At 39.0% G+C, this 15,804-nt stretch overlaps 1 protein-coding gene and 1 long non-coding RNA gene across 2 annotated transcripts; one reads left to right on the forward strand and one right to left on the reverse strand.

The window, feature by feature from the left end:
* Positions 1-956: 956 nt before the first annotated feature.
* LOC18018899 lies at positions 957-2,696 on the reverse strand. The gene is made up of 3 exons (XM_024155495.1): positions 1,885-2,696; positions 1,823-1,829; positions 957-1,628 (listed from the first exon to the last, which is right to left on the reverse strand). The coding sequence occupies exons 1-3, from the start codon at positions 2,694-2,696 to the stop codon at positions 957-959; spliced, it is 1,491 nt and encodes a 496-aa protein (XP_024011263.1).
* An 11,690-nt stretch (positions 2,697-14,386) lies between these two features.
* Positions 14,387-15,155, forward strand: LOC112086469. The gene is made up of 3 exons (XR_002899538.1): positions 14,387-14,502; positions 14,609-14,875; positions 14,974-15,155. It is a non-coding gene; the product is annotated as an uncharacterized LOC112086469 (long non-coding RNA).
* The last annotated feature ends 649 nt before the right edge of the window (positions 15,156-15,804 follow it).

Genomic DNA, 15,804 nt, shown 5'->3' on the forward strand with positions numbered 1-15,804 from the left:
TTGTAACTACTTAACATTTTTAGTTGGCTATTAACTGACCTCTTCACCCTTGTTTCTGTAGATGGCAAGAAGATAAATGGTGTTGTTGGTGAAAGGAAAATGGTTCGAACAGAGCAACGGAGTGTGGACTTTCCTTACAGACCACACTGGAAATACTAAAGCGATATTCCTAAGCTCGCGGATGAAATTTTGTGAGGTAGTAAAGCTCGTTAAGGAGAAAATGGGTATCAAGGAAGATGTCGGCGTAACACTTACTTTCCAGTGGCCCTCATACATGCTGATGGACGACGGCCGCGGCGCGCCACCTGTGCTAATGTCTTCGGATGACGAAGTGTCTCTTTTTGTGGAAATGAGGTCGGAGATCGACCAGCTGAACCTGTGCGTCACCACAGATGACAATACAGACGATGTTGTGAGGGTTCCTGGTATAAATGAATCAGCTTTGGTTGTCCACGGCACGACAGAGGAGGATGGCGCGGGCGGTGACGGTAAGAAGTGTATAAATAGCTTGTTATGCCATATTTAACTACATGTTATACATAGTATGTCTATTACGTTAGTTAGTTAACTATGATATCGATGGTATCCTTATATGACATAGTTAACTATGTACCCGGATAGTAACATATATGAGTTTATATTCACAAAAAAACCATTTGGTAGTCATAAATACTGAAATATATGACTACTGCGAGATTTACTATTTTCTGTTTAGCTTTTCATGGTAGTTGATTATTGGTGCAGTCCCGTCTGATGAAGAGGAGTGTGAAAGGCTGGATGAGTTAGCTGTAATCTGTTTGGCTGGAGAGGAGCCGGACTTTGAGAAGGGTGAATTGTATGTAGATGCATACTAGTAGTTGCCTACGTAACTGTCCAGTTTCTGATAAATCAGAAAGAACAAACGTGATTTGTTTACTCGTGAGAGTTGCATCGTCTTGGACATCATCAGCATCGACTTACATTTGGTTAGACACGTCTACACCAACATCATCTTCCGTTCTATCTTCTTGGTCATCACCATCTTTAGCTTCAACACCATCACCGACGGTACTATCAAAGCTGTCGTTAGTTTTAGCAGAAGTACTGCTTGAATCCTTGGTCTTGGTAGCGTGATCAGAGGAAGACTTGGACTCCTCAGAAGAAGATACTTGCTGAAATCTTACGTGCTTCACTTTCTTAGTACTGGATTTGACCCTACGAGCAAGCTTTCTTTTAAAAGGTGCTCCGACTTGGGATGAAGGGCCTTTTAGGCTCTTAATATATTCCTTAAAAGTGGACAAAGCGGACGAGACATCGAAATGGAGATCAACAAAATCTTCATGAAGGCTTTTTATCTCCGTTAAGACCACTGCATTAGCACTTTCAACCTTATCAAGAATGGAAGAAGCACTAAACCCTAAATCCACATCGAAAGATGTATTCCAGGAAGATGACGCTGGTGTCTTAGTATGCTTTACATGAAGGTTTTCTTTTTCACCGCCATTCCATGTCTTCCTTGAAAACTTTTGACCGTCATTGATTGCTGCCACTAAGTTGTCTACGCTTTCGTCTGGGACATCATCATCAAACTCCAGGTCGGTGTCATCCAGAAGATGTTCATCGTCCGATAAAATTTCTTTGACAGCCACCTAAAAAAATGCAAATAGTTTTAGTAGACAACTACTGTCTAAATGACTATAAATAAATGACTATTAAAACAGTCAATTGCTTTCCATTTGTTTCGGTTTTAATCAGAAACCTAGTATGGGTGAAAGACATCACAGTCTAGTGATAATTGTATAATAGTATTCAACTATCGTTTATTTAAATGTGTTTAACATACCTTTTGACTATTGTCGAGAAACTTCACATGAGGCATAGAGATGTTAACAGGTTTCATAGCACCAGGACGTATACTTGGGGAATTCATCTTCTTCATCCTCTTCATCCGTCAAAGTAGGCTTGCTTGATTTAGCTTTTAAATCCTTTTTCAGTATAGAAGGAGCACACTCCAAAACGACCATCTGTAGTGCATGTAGAAAACCCTGAAAAGCACATGTTGGCTGACAAAGGTACGATGTGGTAGCTGTCCTAGTTTTAATGCTGATGGCCAGATCAAAAGATTTGCGACCCCAAAGATATTCCAGGAATTGGTCAACATCTTTTACCATCATGATGTGCTCAGCACTTATCTTAGCATTTCTAGAAGTAGGACATACAATACAATCGATGAGGAGTAAATACGCCAACTTAAATCTGGTGTCTTTGTCTTTATATGGTCGGCCAGCAAGGGTTGTCGCTATCCATCCAGGGGTTGCATTCTTCTCAGAACCAAATAATTCAATGGTATACTCATTGACCTTGTCTTCCTTCAGCTTTTGCGGTGGAGGAAATTTAAAGCAATATAAACCTGTCGTAATAGCGAACTCCCTAAGAGAAAAACGAATTGGCTGACCAGCGAAGAGACACCAAACCTCTTTCTTTTTCTTTGTAACCAGCTGCCTTGACAAAATGAAGTGAAAGAATCTAACCGATGATGCAATCTTGTTGCCTGCTTCGATGAGTTTTCCAAATTGGGACAAAGACAGCTTCCCCATATGGTCTTCTTCCAAAGCATAACTTATTGTGTCAAGATAAGGTAGCTGGAAGTTGGTGTTCACCTTCTTATTCTTCGGTTTGTTGCCTAAGGCAAACAGTCTTTCCTTAAACCGGCTCATAGTTTAACTGGTGGACACAAAAACGTAATTGACTACAAGTCATCAACTACCGTATGAATATGAGAATTGTATATGTAAATACACTACTATTAGTAATCAGTTACCAGGTGAACATAATCAACTACTATAATCGAGTATAGAAATTGTGTATGACATGGACTCGAAGGTTGTACCGATGTTTAATTTCTCAAACAAAAAGAACCGCATGTTATATAGTAGTTGTATAATTATGAACGAGTACTTTTACTTTAAAAAATTCAGAACATATGAATTTCATACTTTACCCAGAAAAACCTAGAGGAGAGCGAAACAACCCTACTAAACAAAAAACATAGATCTATCATTTGAGAAGAGACGATAACAATTAAACCTCTAATTACAAAATACTAACAAAAAATATACGACTACTAGGGTAATTATATACTAATAGACCATAACCTATAAATTGATTTCTGCAAAATTCAATGATAACTTGTGCGTACGACGGCGGCGGCGAAGCGGGATCTACAGAAACCAATAATACAGTAAACAGCGGAATGTAAAGTTACCAGAAGGAGCTGTGGTCGGAGGGAGAGATACGGCGACTGGGTCGTCGTTAATAGGTGCGGAAAAGAAGCGAAAAGTGACGGGGAGACTTTTTAGGTTAAAGCCAGGCATTTGGGAATATGAAAGAAAACAGGGAAGAGGAAGAGAGAAATGACAGTTGCAAAATAAGTTCATGGTCTGAAAGAAGAAAAAGTGAGAAATGGCAGACGTGAAGTTATGAAGGGTAATAAAGGAAGTTGTTTTTCGGTTTTTTTAGGATTTAAAAAAAAACGGTTATCAGTGCATAAAGCAGTTACGATAAAAAATAAAAGTAATTTACGTGCCTAATTAAATATAAATTTTTCAAATACTGACTTTAAAACATAGGCGATTACACTAAGTAGATTGATAACAATAAACACATAATAACCCACAACAAGTATTCGATTACAGTAGACAGCTAATAATAGTCAACTACATTAGGGATGCCGAACTACAAACATAATAAGAACTGAATTTATCGGAAACCTATGGGTCTAAAGAAAATATCACAAAATGGTACTGAACATACAGGTAGCAATGCTCACAGTACATTAGCTCATGCTTCAAACGGCAGATGGGGAAATCAACCAAAATGTGGGGCAAAGATGTATGAGCATCAGGCACCACCTTTTTCTTGATCAATTCTATGACTTGCTCACCAATGACGGTCATGTGTTCCATTCTACTTCTCCAACCGACTACACGGTCTAACATTTCCATCGCCCTTGGGTAGTGACCAACTGCGGTAACACAGATTGCCAACATTAAGGTCGCCGAGTCAACTCCAGCTTTAGACGCCTGGTTTAAACATCTCAGACACCCATCGATATCATCGGCAACAATTATTCTTCTCATGCCGCGGATATAGAGTGCAATTGGATTACCTGATGTAATCGCTGACTCAAACAATGTAAGGTAGCTCTGAATTAAACTGGGCCGTCTCATGAAAACTGAGAAGTTAAGAACCCTCATCACAGATGGTTCCTTGAATATTTGGTTCAGGAATTTACACGAACAAGTAAACGAACAAGCGTCTTTGGCAGATACCGTACCAACTTTTTGGAAAATGACAATGACTGCATCGCGTATCAGCGGGAGCACATTATTTGACCAAGGATTCAGATCGGGCTTTCCTAGGCTTAACAAATCCCTTCAAAACATAGCTGACACATAGTTAGCTACCGAGAAAGAAATTTCATCATTTTCGTAAATAACTATTCAGATTGTAAGTAATAGTAGACTATATCTTTCATGTAGTAAACTATAATGCAGTGGACTACTCATGTTGCATAGACCGTTGATAGACAGTCTCGGTAGCTGAGATCTACGAAACGTATATCCAAACCAGATGCAGATAAAGAAGACAAAGGAGATGGGATGTAATTTCATCCATTTCATAATGAGCAGAAACGATTTCTACGGACTAAATAAAGCTAATCAATAGGTGAGCATATTAAATCTAGATCTACAACATTAAAGAGACAGTAAGCACGTGGTGGGAGTAAAATCAGAGTTCAGTACAACCACGACACCATTTACGACCATTTTCGACCATAAAGCGAAGAAACCCAGAAAAGTAGTAGACGTACCTTTCGTTCTTGGCCGCGGAAGCAGGTTCCGGGGGTGTAAAAGACTTGTCGACCATTTTCGGAGATCCAAACACGCCGATAAAGCTAGAGAGGCTCGCCCTTTAAAAAGGAAGAGAAGATGTAACCCGGAAATATCTCGCCGTTCAACTAGGAAGAAAGCCGTCGAAAATCATAGATGAGAACAGTATTGATGGGGAAAAAGTATTTTGAAATTAAAAATGAATTTCAAGGACCAAAGCATACCTATAAAGACGGGGAAAAACAGATTTGAAATAAAGGTAAAGATGTCAGATAAAAAGAAAATATAAAGACGTCTACGTTATAAGACATAAGACGTGTTAGAGTCCAATAAAGCTGAAGGAGTATTGGGTACTTTCCACACCCTGTGAAAATTAGTTCCCACGCATGCAAATACTTCTTGATTTCTAGCTATGACACCAAATTTCCCTTTTTAAGGAGTATCATACTTTAGGTATAAATCGAACATTCAAACATATTTGGGTCGATTTTGGCAAATTTCCCAAGTTTAATGTTAAAAGTTAATTTTCACCTCCAAAATCCGTAAAAATGAATTCGATTGCATCTTCAGATCGCTATACAAAATTGGAAACCGGTAAAAAAAATTGACAAAATATTCTGGTATTGAAACCAAAAAAATATTTTTTCAATTTCAAAGAAAGAGAATATGGTGGAAAAGTTATATTCCAAAATGAGAAATATGCTGCTGAAATATCACTCCACTAAAAGATGAGGATGAGCAGAGTAAATCTTCATAGTGAATTTTTCCAATCGATGGACAGACGCTTTTGTTGATATAGAGGAACAAACTTTTTTTTTCTTGGGTTCTTCTATATTTGAATCCATCCATTTAGAGATAGGTAATCATTTAACATAATTAAAAGCAAAACGGCAATATGTATTTAATATATCTATGTAAAATTACTGAATAAAATTTGACCCTAGTTAACATTCTAATGGGTTTTGACTTTTTGTTAATGTCATTGTTCAATAGAACTGGGATTGAGAAAAAAAAACTGCTGATGGTTTATCTAGGATAGACACCAGCATCTTCTGATTCAGTAACAAAAAAGCAAAAAAATAGGAGAAAACAACAGAGCTAAAAAGCAAAGAGTTAATGTCGATGCAATAAGTGTTAATGAGAATGAAATCAATTTAAACGATATTTGTCCTATAGTCAGATTTTGAGAGATTTGTGGATGATATATAAGTGTATGATAATCTTTCACTTTGAGCTAACTTTTGGGTATGAATTACGTTCATAGTAATATGATATCAGAGTCTAATATTCTAATTTCTGGATTATAAGCCACATTTGTGGTTGTCTAATCCCATAAATTTTACGCTTAAATATTCAATTTTGTATATGAGGAGGATGTGTTAGAATGATATTTATTCTACACTCAAATTATAAGAAATTTGTAAGTAATATATAAATGTGTAACAATTTTCTACTTTTGAGCTATCTTTTGAATGTGAGTTAGGTCCACACTAATAAAATCAACTTTGCTTTTCATAATTGGATTCACGAAAATCTAGCGGGAGTGGTATAAACATGAAGAACAAATAATTGTTTAGCAAAATCGACAGTTTCAAATTCTTTGTTTAAGTTCTATCATTATGTTCCAACTTCTATTGTAATTTGTAAACTTTCTCCATAAAGATTTCTCCGTTTCAAGTTAATGAAATTAGTTTGCTGTTAAAAATAATTTAAAACTTTTAAAAGGAAAATATTCTAAGAACATTCCACAGAAATTGACTAATTTTGTTGGTTACTATGTATTCGATACGGATTTCTTTCTTTATTATGCCGATCAACTTTCTAAATTGGTTGTGACTTGACTTCTCCTATTATGGTTCTTTTCAAAATAATATATATTTATAATCTTTAAATTAAATATTAGTCAAAAAAACTTAATGAAAAAAATAATCTTAGTTAACTTACTATATACTGTTCCTATGACCGTGAGCCGTTTACTATAATTGTTACGTATGACTATAAATAAAGAGCCATTCACTGCATTTTATAATAAGTTCATTACAACTTAGAAAAACGTTAAAAAAAAAGAGCTAGATGGGAATGATGAAGATGATAAAGATGGTAGTGATGATTATGATGTTGTTGTTTGGAACCATATTAGGAGAAGTCAAGTATCTCCCTGAGTCATATGAGATCTGTGTGAAACAATGTCATGACTTGTGTTCAGACAGTCCTGGGGATAAAAATTGCATCCCACATTGCATCTTTTTTAAATGTGGCCCTCCTCCCCATCCTACCAATTTTCATTATCCCAAGTAAACATTTAATTGAATTTTGTTTTTTGTTTTCAGTAATGTAAACATATGTATATTTTAATTTAGTTATCTATAATTAAAATTTTCACTTTTTTTGTGTGGCTTTTAGCAGGGTAAAGGCTTCACAAAATCATTGAAACCAGAGGAAAAAATGTTATTGGCTTTTACCTAAGAAAAGTTATTACAGATCAATCAATAACCATTTTTTTCTTTCATAAGACACTTTCACGTTTTAATGTGTTGTTCGCTTATTTTTTGCTACTGAATACTGATGTTATATAACAACAATTGAGTTCAGTTTCTGTTCGGCACATTTTATCTCGGTTTGATCGTTTTATTTTGAATTTAGTATAATATTGCCAGATGAAAATACACCACGCCTTATTACCAAAAACTCTAAATACTGTATGATACTTTTACCAAATGTCATTAACTCAAGTCGAAAAATACTTTAAGCAAAGTGAAGTTACATGATTAAGTGGTATTTGGGAAGAAACTAATATTACATGTTGATATCAAATTATTTACTACCAAAAATCTAAATATGATACTTTTACCAAATGTCATTAGCTCAATAGGAAAAGTACATTATAAAAATTTTAGTGGTTACATAATTTAATTAAGTGGTATTTGAGATGGAACTAATATCATATGTTATGGTTCAGGATCAGGAAGATTATAGAATTCGGTTCAAAATCTCTTGATAATTTTTTTTTATATACTTTTCTTTAATTCATCAAATTTTAATTGTATAAGAAAATCTAACTCTACTGATTTCAATCTCAAGCTCGACCCTTCTACACAAAGTAATTGGATTCTATCTAATTAAGCCGAGATGGGAGGATTTTCTCTTTGGCATATAGTCCAAATATTTGGTATGTCTAGCACTCCGTCGGTGCGTCTTAGTAAAACATCTTGTATCTTAATGAAAGATCTTCTCGTCTTTTCAAGCTCTCCATCAGTGGTAGTACTGCATCTTGTATATAATTATTTTTGTGCAATTTTATCCATATAATTAAATAGCAAAGAAATGAAAAATTCATGTTATACTTGGCATTAGTTATATGTTGATCTGCCTTCTAACTAAGAAATAAATATGTATGGCATCAAAGACATATACAACGAAATAGGAGGGATCAATGGAGAACACCAATAAAAAGGAAAGCATGAAGAACACCCGATTATAATACTATACCATGGAAATATCAAATAATTAAGTTCAAATTTATTATTGACTGAGACCACTCGGAAAGAAGAACCTGACCGTTATGAGAATTATTAGTGATTATGAGGATACTGAAATATTGTCGTTACTATCTTCATGATACGATCTTTAGATCATGGAAGGAAAATAAAAATAAAAGGCATTGAGGTCTTTCTACCTTCTGCCTTTCCAACGATAACTGGTCCATCAAAGATTTTGTGGCAAATGAACATAAGAACAAAATGGCGTTGGAGTCGTGTTTTAACGGGAAGGAGGCAAACAATCTGTGTTAGGTCGCCACCACCGGATATGTCAGTTTTCCGTCTTCTGTCAGTTTAGAGCTCCTAACCAAGTCCAACTGGTAATTATGGCTAGGTTTGTTTTCTGTAGATAGATATTTCTTAGATCTTGTCTTAGTGATGGTCTAGAGATTGTGGGCTTGATTACTAGTGTGAATATCCGGAAAATGACACTATGATGTTTAATCGCATGAACATTGGGAAACGTATACTAAGGTGCTTGATTAGTCTTTTAGATGTTCACTTTTAAGAAGATTTGCTTTCTCTGGTGTTTATGAATCCTATTTTCTATGATAGAGAATTTGAAATGATTTATATCGTAACATCTCTCAATCTCTCTCTTTGGAATAGCTGATGCTTCACAAACTTTGATTCTATTTTGTAGTCATAAGCACTGTACAATCTTTTTGTTTTCCACCATCTACCAACTTTAATTTGTCTCGGTATTGTAGCATGACGTCGAAGGGTGTTCGGTTTGTCCTCGATTGTCGCAAGGCTTCAAAGCGGTCGAAGAACAAGTTGAGAAGAGAGTGGTCTGTTGAACCATCATCTCCGCCTGTTGAAGTTCCACTTGTTGAAGTCCAATCCATGTGTATAATGCTATTACTTCTTATGTGGTGAACCTAACATGTACTTCTTAATTTCCATCAAGAGATGGATGGATTAAATTTGCCCTAAGGATGCACAGGCTTCACTTCAAGAGAATGTTCATGCTGTGGATTTGAACATCTATGGAAAAAAGATTATCCCTTGTGTAAACAAACTACTACATCATACTTGCTTCTATATCTTTATATATATGAATATTTGCGATTTTGTGTTTTCAGTTTTTTTTTCTCTCTTTATCTGAAACTCTAAATTTAGTTGAAATCAATCAGCTTTCAGACATTCATAATAGGTTGTACCAGTTTTCAGAGCTTTTGAAGCTACATGAACTTAGGAACATTTTCCAGTTCTTAATCAAGATTGATTTTGTTTTTTTTTGTTTAACTCTTGATTCCATTAAACTTAAGCTTCCAAATTATGGTAAATAGAAAGAATTATCCATTCTCTTAAAAATCAACAACAAAACATAAAAACCTTAAAAATTAAAGTAATTTTTCGCACTCGTCAAGGTAATGATTAACATCAAACAAGAAAAGTCTATGTACGAGGCAATGACTTTGGGCGAGTTTTACCATCTCCTCCGCGGGACAATGGCAACGGATCAGATTGTGATTGTGGAAATCATAGAAATTTGACAACAAATTGGAACTAAATCTCGAATTCATTGATCGAAGAGTTTCAGCAAAGTCACACTTTTGAAATTTAGTTACTTTGAAGTTTGATGTTAAAAGTCAATCCTCACCTCCAAAATCCGTCAAAACGAATTCGATTGCATCTTCTGACCTGGTATAGACCATTATACAAGATAGGAATCCGGTGAAAAAATTGACAAAATATTCTGGTATTAAATCCAAAGAAAATCTTTTTCAATTTCAAAGAAAGAGAATATGGTGGAAAAGTTATATTCCAAAGTTATATCACTCCACTAAAAGATGAAGATGAGCAGAGTAAATCTTCATAGTCTTTCCAATCGATGGACAGACACTTTGTTGATATAGAGGAACACACTTAAGCAAAGTGACGTTACATAATTAAGTGGTATTTGAGAAGGAACTAATATTATATGTTGATGTTCAATTATTTACTACCAAAAATCTAAAGATAATACTTTTACTAAATGTCATTAGCTCAATAGGAAAAGTACCTTACACAAAATTTAGGGGTTACATAATTGAGTGGTATTTAATATGAAACTAATATCATATGTTATGGTTCAAGTTCTGGAGGATTATAGAATTCTGTCCAGAATTTCTTGATAAAAAAAAATTGTACTTTTCTTTGATTCATCAAATTTTAATCGTATAAGAAAATCTTTTTTTTTTTGAACATCTAATGCATTAATTGAGAAGACTAAGCGTTTAATACAGGTAGTTCAGCCAGAGCTTTCTTCGCAATTGAATCTGCGACAGAATTAAGCGATCTAGAGATGAAATTGAAAGTAACAAGGGAGAAAGAAGCAGAGATCGATTTGATGTCTTGGAGGACACCATAGATCTCGGCTGGGAGGTCTCCCGACCTGATTGCTGCGATGAGCGTTTGGGAATCTGAGTTGATGTGGAGGATCTGTCTCTGTACAGATCAGGCATACAAGAGGGCTTCTCGAACCGTCAGTGCCTTAGCAACTAAAGGGGAGCTCACAAACCTTTCAGTATGTGAATGCTCGCTGATGGGTTGTCGGTTGGGTTCCACGAATATCCATCCAAGGCCCGCCGATTTGTCCTCGGATCTCCAAGCTGCGTCTGTGAAACAGGTAACGCTATTCGGGTCTGAGACTCTTGAGATCTGAATTTGTCGGTTGCTTGTTGGTGTTGGTTGTTGTGGCTGTGCATCTAACCATTCTCTTGCGTCTGCTACTGCTTTGGTGATGGTTTCTCTGGGAGAGAAGGATCTATTTTCAAACAGGAGGAGGTTTCTGGCGGACCAAAGGGCCCAGCAGATCCATGGAAACAGAGAGCTCATGGTGAGTCCGGTTGGTGGAAGACACCTCCAGCTTTTTCCTGCTTTCAGTCCGGTGATGAAATTGGGGATGGACTCAGCGTCGACAGGTGAGCTCGTCGGGGCTAGTGTCCATGTAGCTCTTGCAAATTCGCAATGAAGGAAGACGTGATCTGTTGTCTCTAGCTGGCCACATCGTTTGCAGGTTGAGTGGGTTGGGAGTCCTCGAGCTTGGAGATTTTCACCTACTGCGATTGCTCCCTGGATGCATTTCTATAAGAAGATCTTCAGACGATGTGAGCAGTTCGTATTCCATAGATGAGGATACCAGTTAATTCTTGGTTCAGCTATGTCGGAGTTTTCTGTGTCTTGTCTAGACATCATAGCCATATTGTAACCCGATTTTGTTGTGTATGCTCCCGAGGTTGTGCTGAGCCATGTATACTGGTCTTCATCTCCGGTAAGACTCGGTCTTCTGCACAAGATTTCATTGAGGAAATCGGGGAGGAGCTCTGCTACTTTCGTTGGATCCCATTCTTTGGTATGATCCTTGAAGAGGTCAGCAACCTTCAGGTTCTGTTTTTCTTTTTCAACAGGGCCATATAGCTTAATTGGTTCCTCTATTGAGATCCAGGGATCTGACCAAAGGTTTGTTGATTTTCCATCACCAATGACTTTGCCAAGGTTTTTCAACAACAGGTCGCGACCAATCAAAATCCCTGCCCAACCATGGGATGAGACAGATGGCTGGGCGACTTCGAGAAAGCTGGAGTGATTGCAATATTTCCCAAGTAGAACCCGAGATAGAAGAGCTTCTGGGTTTTTCAGTATCCTCCAGCTAACTTTGGCTAGCACGGCATCGTTGAAAGCCTGTATGTCTCTGAGGCCAAGTCCTCCTTTTTTTTGGTTTTGTGAGCTTCTTCCATGAGGTCCAACTAATCTTTTTTGTTCCCTGCTTGTCGTCCCACCAAAACCGAGTGAGAGCTGATTGGATTCTTTTGCAGATGCTAGCAGGGAGTTTAAAGCAGGACATTGTATACGCCGGGATTGCCGCAAGAACGGATTTGAGTAAAGTGAGCTTTCCAGCTCCCGATAGGAATCGCGATGACCAACTGGCGGCTCGTTGCCGGATTCTGTCCACAATTAAGGTGAACATGTCTTTTTTCCGTCTGCCAAAATATTCAGGGAGTCCCAAATATTTTCCCTGTCCACCCTCTTTACTGATTCCCAGCTTTGCTTTGACTCTTTCCTTGGTTTCAGAACTTGTTTTTGTCGAAAATGATATTGGAGAGGGTTGAGCAACAACGATCGTTTGTGGAGGACTTTTCCACATTGATTTTCTGACCCGAGACCAATTCATATTGTTGAAGGATATTGGAGAGGGTTGAGCAACAACGATCGTTTGTTTTGCTAAAGAACATTGTGTCGTCTGCAAAAAGCAGGTGGTTGATCCTTGGGCTTGTTCTCGCAACACGAATGCCTTGTAAGTGTCCTTTTTCCTGAGCTTGGTTACATAGGCTAGATAGGACTTCTCCACATAAAATGAATAGATATGGTGAGAAGGGGTCGCCCTGTCTGATGCCTCGACTTGGTATCACCAGTCCTTTTGCCGTATCATTTATCAGGTAGGAATACGAAACTGTAGATACACACTGATTAATCCATTGGACCCATTTCGGGTGGAAGCCAAGTTTCAGTTGGACAAGCCTTAGGAAGTCCCATTCGACTCTGTCGTACGCTGTGCTCATGTCGGTCTTGACCGCCATTAAGCAGTGCTTTTTTGCCTCAGATGTCTTTAAGAATTGTAGGACCTCGTGAGTTATAAGAACATTGTCTGAAATAGCACAGCCTGGTATGAATGCTGATTGGTTTTCGGAGATGATCTTGTGTAGTAGAGGCTGGAGTCTTTGCGTCAAGATTTTAGAGATGATTTTATAGAAAACATTGCATAAGGCAATAGGCCGATAGTCGGATACACTTTTTGGACTCTTTATCTTAGGGATGAGCCTGACATGTGTATGGTTGACGTTTCGTGGCAGGGTGCCAGTCAGGAAGAAGTTCTGGATCTCATCGGTGATTGCTGGTCCGACAGAGAATCCGTCGGGTCCTGGTGCTTTGTCCGGATTGATGGAGAAAGCAGCGTTCCTCACTTCCAGCTGTGTTGGTGCTGCTATAAGTCTGATTTTATCCTCCTCCGAGATGCGAGGTGAGAGACACTTTTCAACAATCTCTTCTCTTTCTGTTTGTTGAGTGGTGAAGAGGTCTGTATAGTAGCTAGTGATGACCGCAGCAATTTGGTCTTCTTCGTAGACTATGTGGCCCTCCGTGTTTTCGATAAGAGCAAACTTGTTGATAGTCTTTCTCCCTTTGGTGATTGCATGGAAATATCTTGTATTTTTATCCCCTAAGCTCAGCCAGGTTTGCCTACTTCTCTGTCTCCAAAATTCCTCTTCTGCTTTGTAGGCTTCTCTTAGTTTTTGGTTCAGGGAATGGATCACCAGGTCGTTTATTGTAGGTTTTGACATTGCTTCTTCTAGTTTTCCACGCATCTCATCCATGGTTTTCTTGTTATTTGCATGGTGCTCGCGGTTCCACTTTGATATTTCCCTTCTGCATCTGGCTATTCTCGATTCGACGGAGGCACCAGGGTGGGAGTTCCAGGTAATTGAGATGAGCTGTCGGATCTCTTCATTGTTACGCATCCTTCTGTCATATCTGAAGATCCCTTGTTTCTTGTGTTTCGTAGGTTCCAGGAAAGAAATGACAGGGCGGTGATCAGATCCCTCGAAGCGATCGTAATGGCAGTGGGCAAGTGGAAACAGCTCAGCCCAATAGCTGTTTGAGCAGGCTCGGTCCAGCCGAGAGTGGATAGTGTGCGAGTTCCTTACTCCCCTCCATGATAAGGCATTTCCAGAGTGGCTCAAGTCGTAGAGACCGCATTGGGCCATGAATTCCCTGAAGTCTCCGAAGGAACCTTCCGCTCGTTGGGGTCCTCCGGTTTTTCTGAGTTATCTAAAATTTCATCAAAGTCTCCTGTTATGAACCATGGCGCGTCTCTTGATTGAGCCAGGAGCGTAAGCTGTTCCCAAATCTCCTTCCTCTTTGATGTGTCAGGTTCTCCATAAAGGAAGGTTGCGTAAAAGGATTTTCCTTTGTATTTCATGGCGGTGTCAATGTAGTCTTTGCAGGCCGTCAAGATAGAGATTTCCGCACTTTGGTTCCAGAAGAGGGCGAGTCCTCCACCTCCTGGGCTGTGAGGTGGTACCAAGTGGTGATCATAGGTACTGAGATTGGTGAGTTTCTTGGTAACAAAGTCATTTCCATTCTTTGTTTCCATGAGGAATATAATGTCTGGAGCTAGGTTCTTATGCAGCTCCTTTATGCGACGAACTGTTGCAGGATTCCCCAGCCCACAACAGTTCCAGCTCACAAGCGTTAAGGAACCGGACCTTGCGGATGGTGAAAATCCGCCTTGTCCTTGGAGATTTCCGGAATGATGACGCTTCTTGGTTGGTTGGCTGGTCGACTTGGTCCCGAGTTCGTAGGGTGTTGTGCCTTAGGACTCGTAGGAGTTGCATTCAGCGGAGTCTGTGTGGGTCTGTTCTGCTTATCTATACTCCTTGATGGTCCTGCAGTTATCCTTCTTCTGGGAGATTGTTGTATCTGGTGAGCTTTTAACTTTCTCGAGCTAGCTCCTCGTAAGAAGATGGGACTTGGTTGATTAGTTCTCTTTGTTGGGGGTCTGCCTCTTCTCTTTTTTGCAGGTTCGATTGGTTCAGACTCTTGGGAGCTGTTGATTTGCAGACTTTTTGGAGGGGATCGGGCCGACTCCTCAATTTCGCTCCTTACTCTCAAGGTTTCTTCTCCTACTCTAGGAACTCCAGTGGTGATGGTCTGGTGTGTTTGATGCCTCGGTAATGAGGCTGCTGCGATGATTTGAGCTGTTTCCTCCATCATGCCTTGCCTTTCTTCTTCATAAACTCTTTGTAGGCGTGCAGCACTTTCCACTGGATCTGGGCAATTAACATACTGGATGGTGACTTCCTGTAAGTCTTCCATAATTTTAGAGATGCGGTTTGGGGTGGGGGAGGGGAAGGCCACTAGATCCAGGTTACGTTCCAGGGGGAGTCTGTCAGGTATGTTTTGCGAGGACCCCTCGGTCTCGGTGTGATTATTTGCATTTTTCTTTTGTCTCCAGACTTGTTGCTGAGGTGTTGAGTGGGGTTTCTCAGGGAGCCGTGTTGGACTCTCTCTACGACTTCGGTGCCGGCCCCCAGCTGAATCCGAATGGAGGTGGATCTCCTGTCCCGTCCGTGGTGAACGTCAGAGGTGGGGGGTCTGTGTCCAAGTCCTTGTTTGGGTTCTGTTCCCCGATTTCTTCTGTTTTCCATCTGGGAGGTATCTCCATCTCTGGAGGCTTTTGAGCTCAGAGGGTCGGTCTCCAAACGGTCTGCCATGTCTGTCAGTTCGAGATTTGTAAGGTGTTCTTCTCCCTTTTTGGTTGATGTCCAAGCTTTTCTTTGCGTCACTGGGTTGGGTAGACGTCGTGTGGTAGTCGTTGCGCTTTGCCCTGTTCCTCGTGTTTGGGCAGTTGG

This window comes from Eutrema salsugineum, unplaced genomic scaffold, assembly GCF_000478725.1.
Source record: "Eutrema salsugineum unplaced genomic scaffold, Eutsalg1_0 scaffold_2, whole genome shotgun sequence".
NCBI lineage: Eukaryota > Viridiplantae > Streptophyta > Magnoliopsida > Brassicales > Brassicaceae > Eutrema > Eutrema salsugineum.

Coding starts and splice junctions, on each gene's coding strand:
- LOC18018899 (XM_024155495.1), bottom strand. CDS start 2,696: ATGAGCCGGTTTAAGGAAAGACTGTTTGCCTTAGGCAACAAACCGAAG.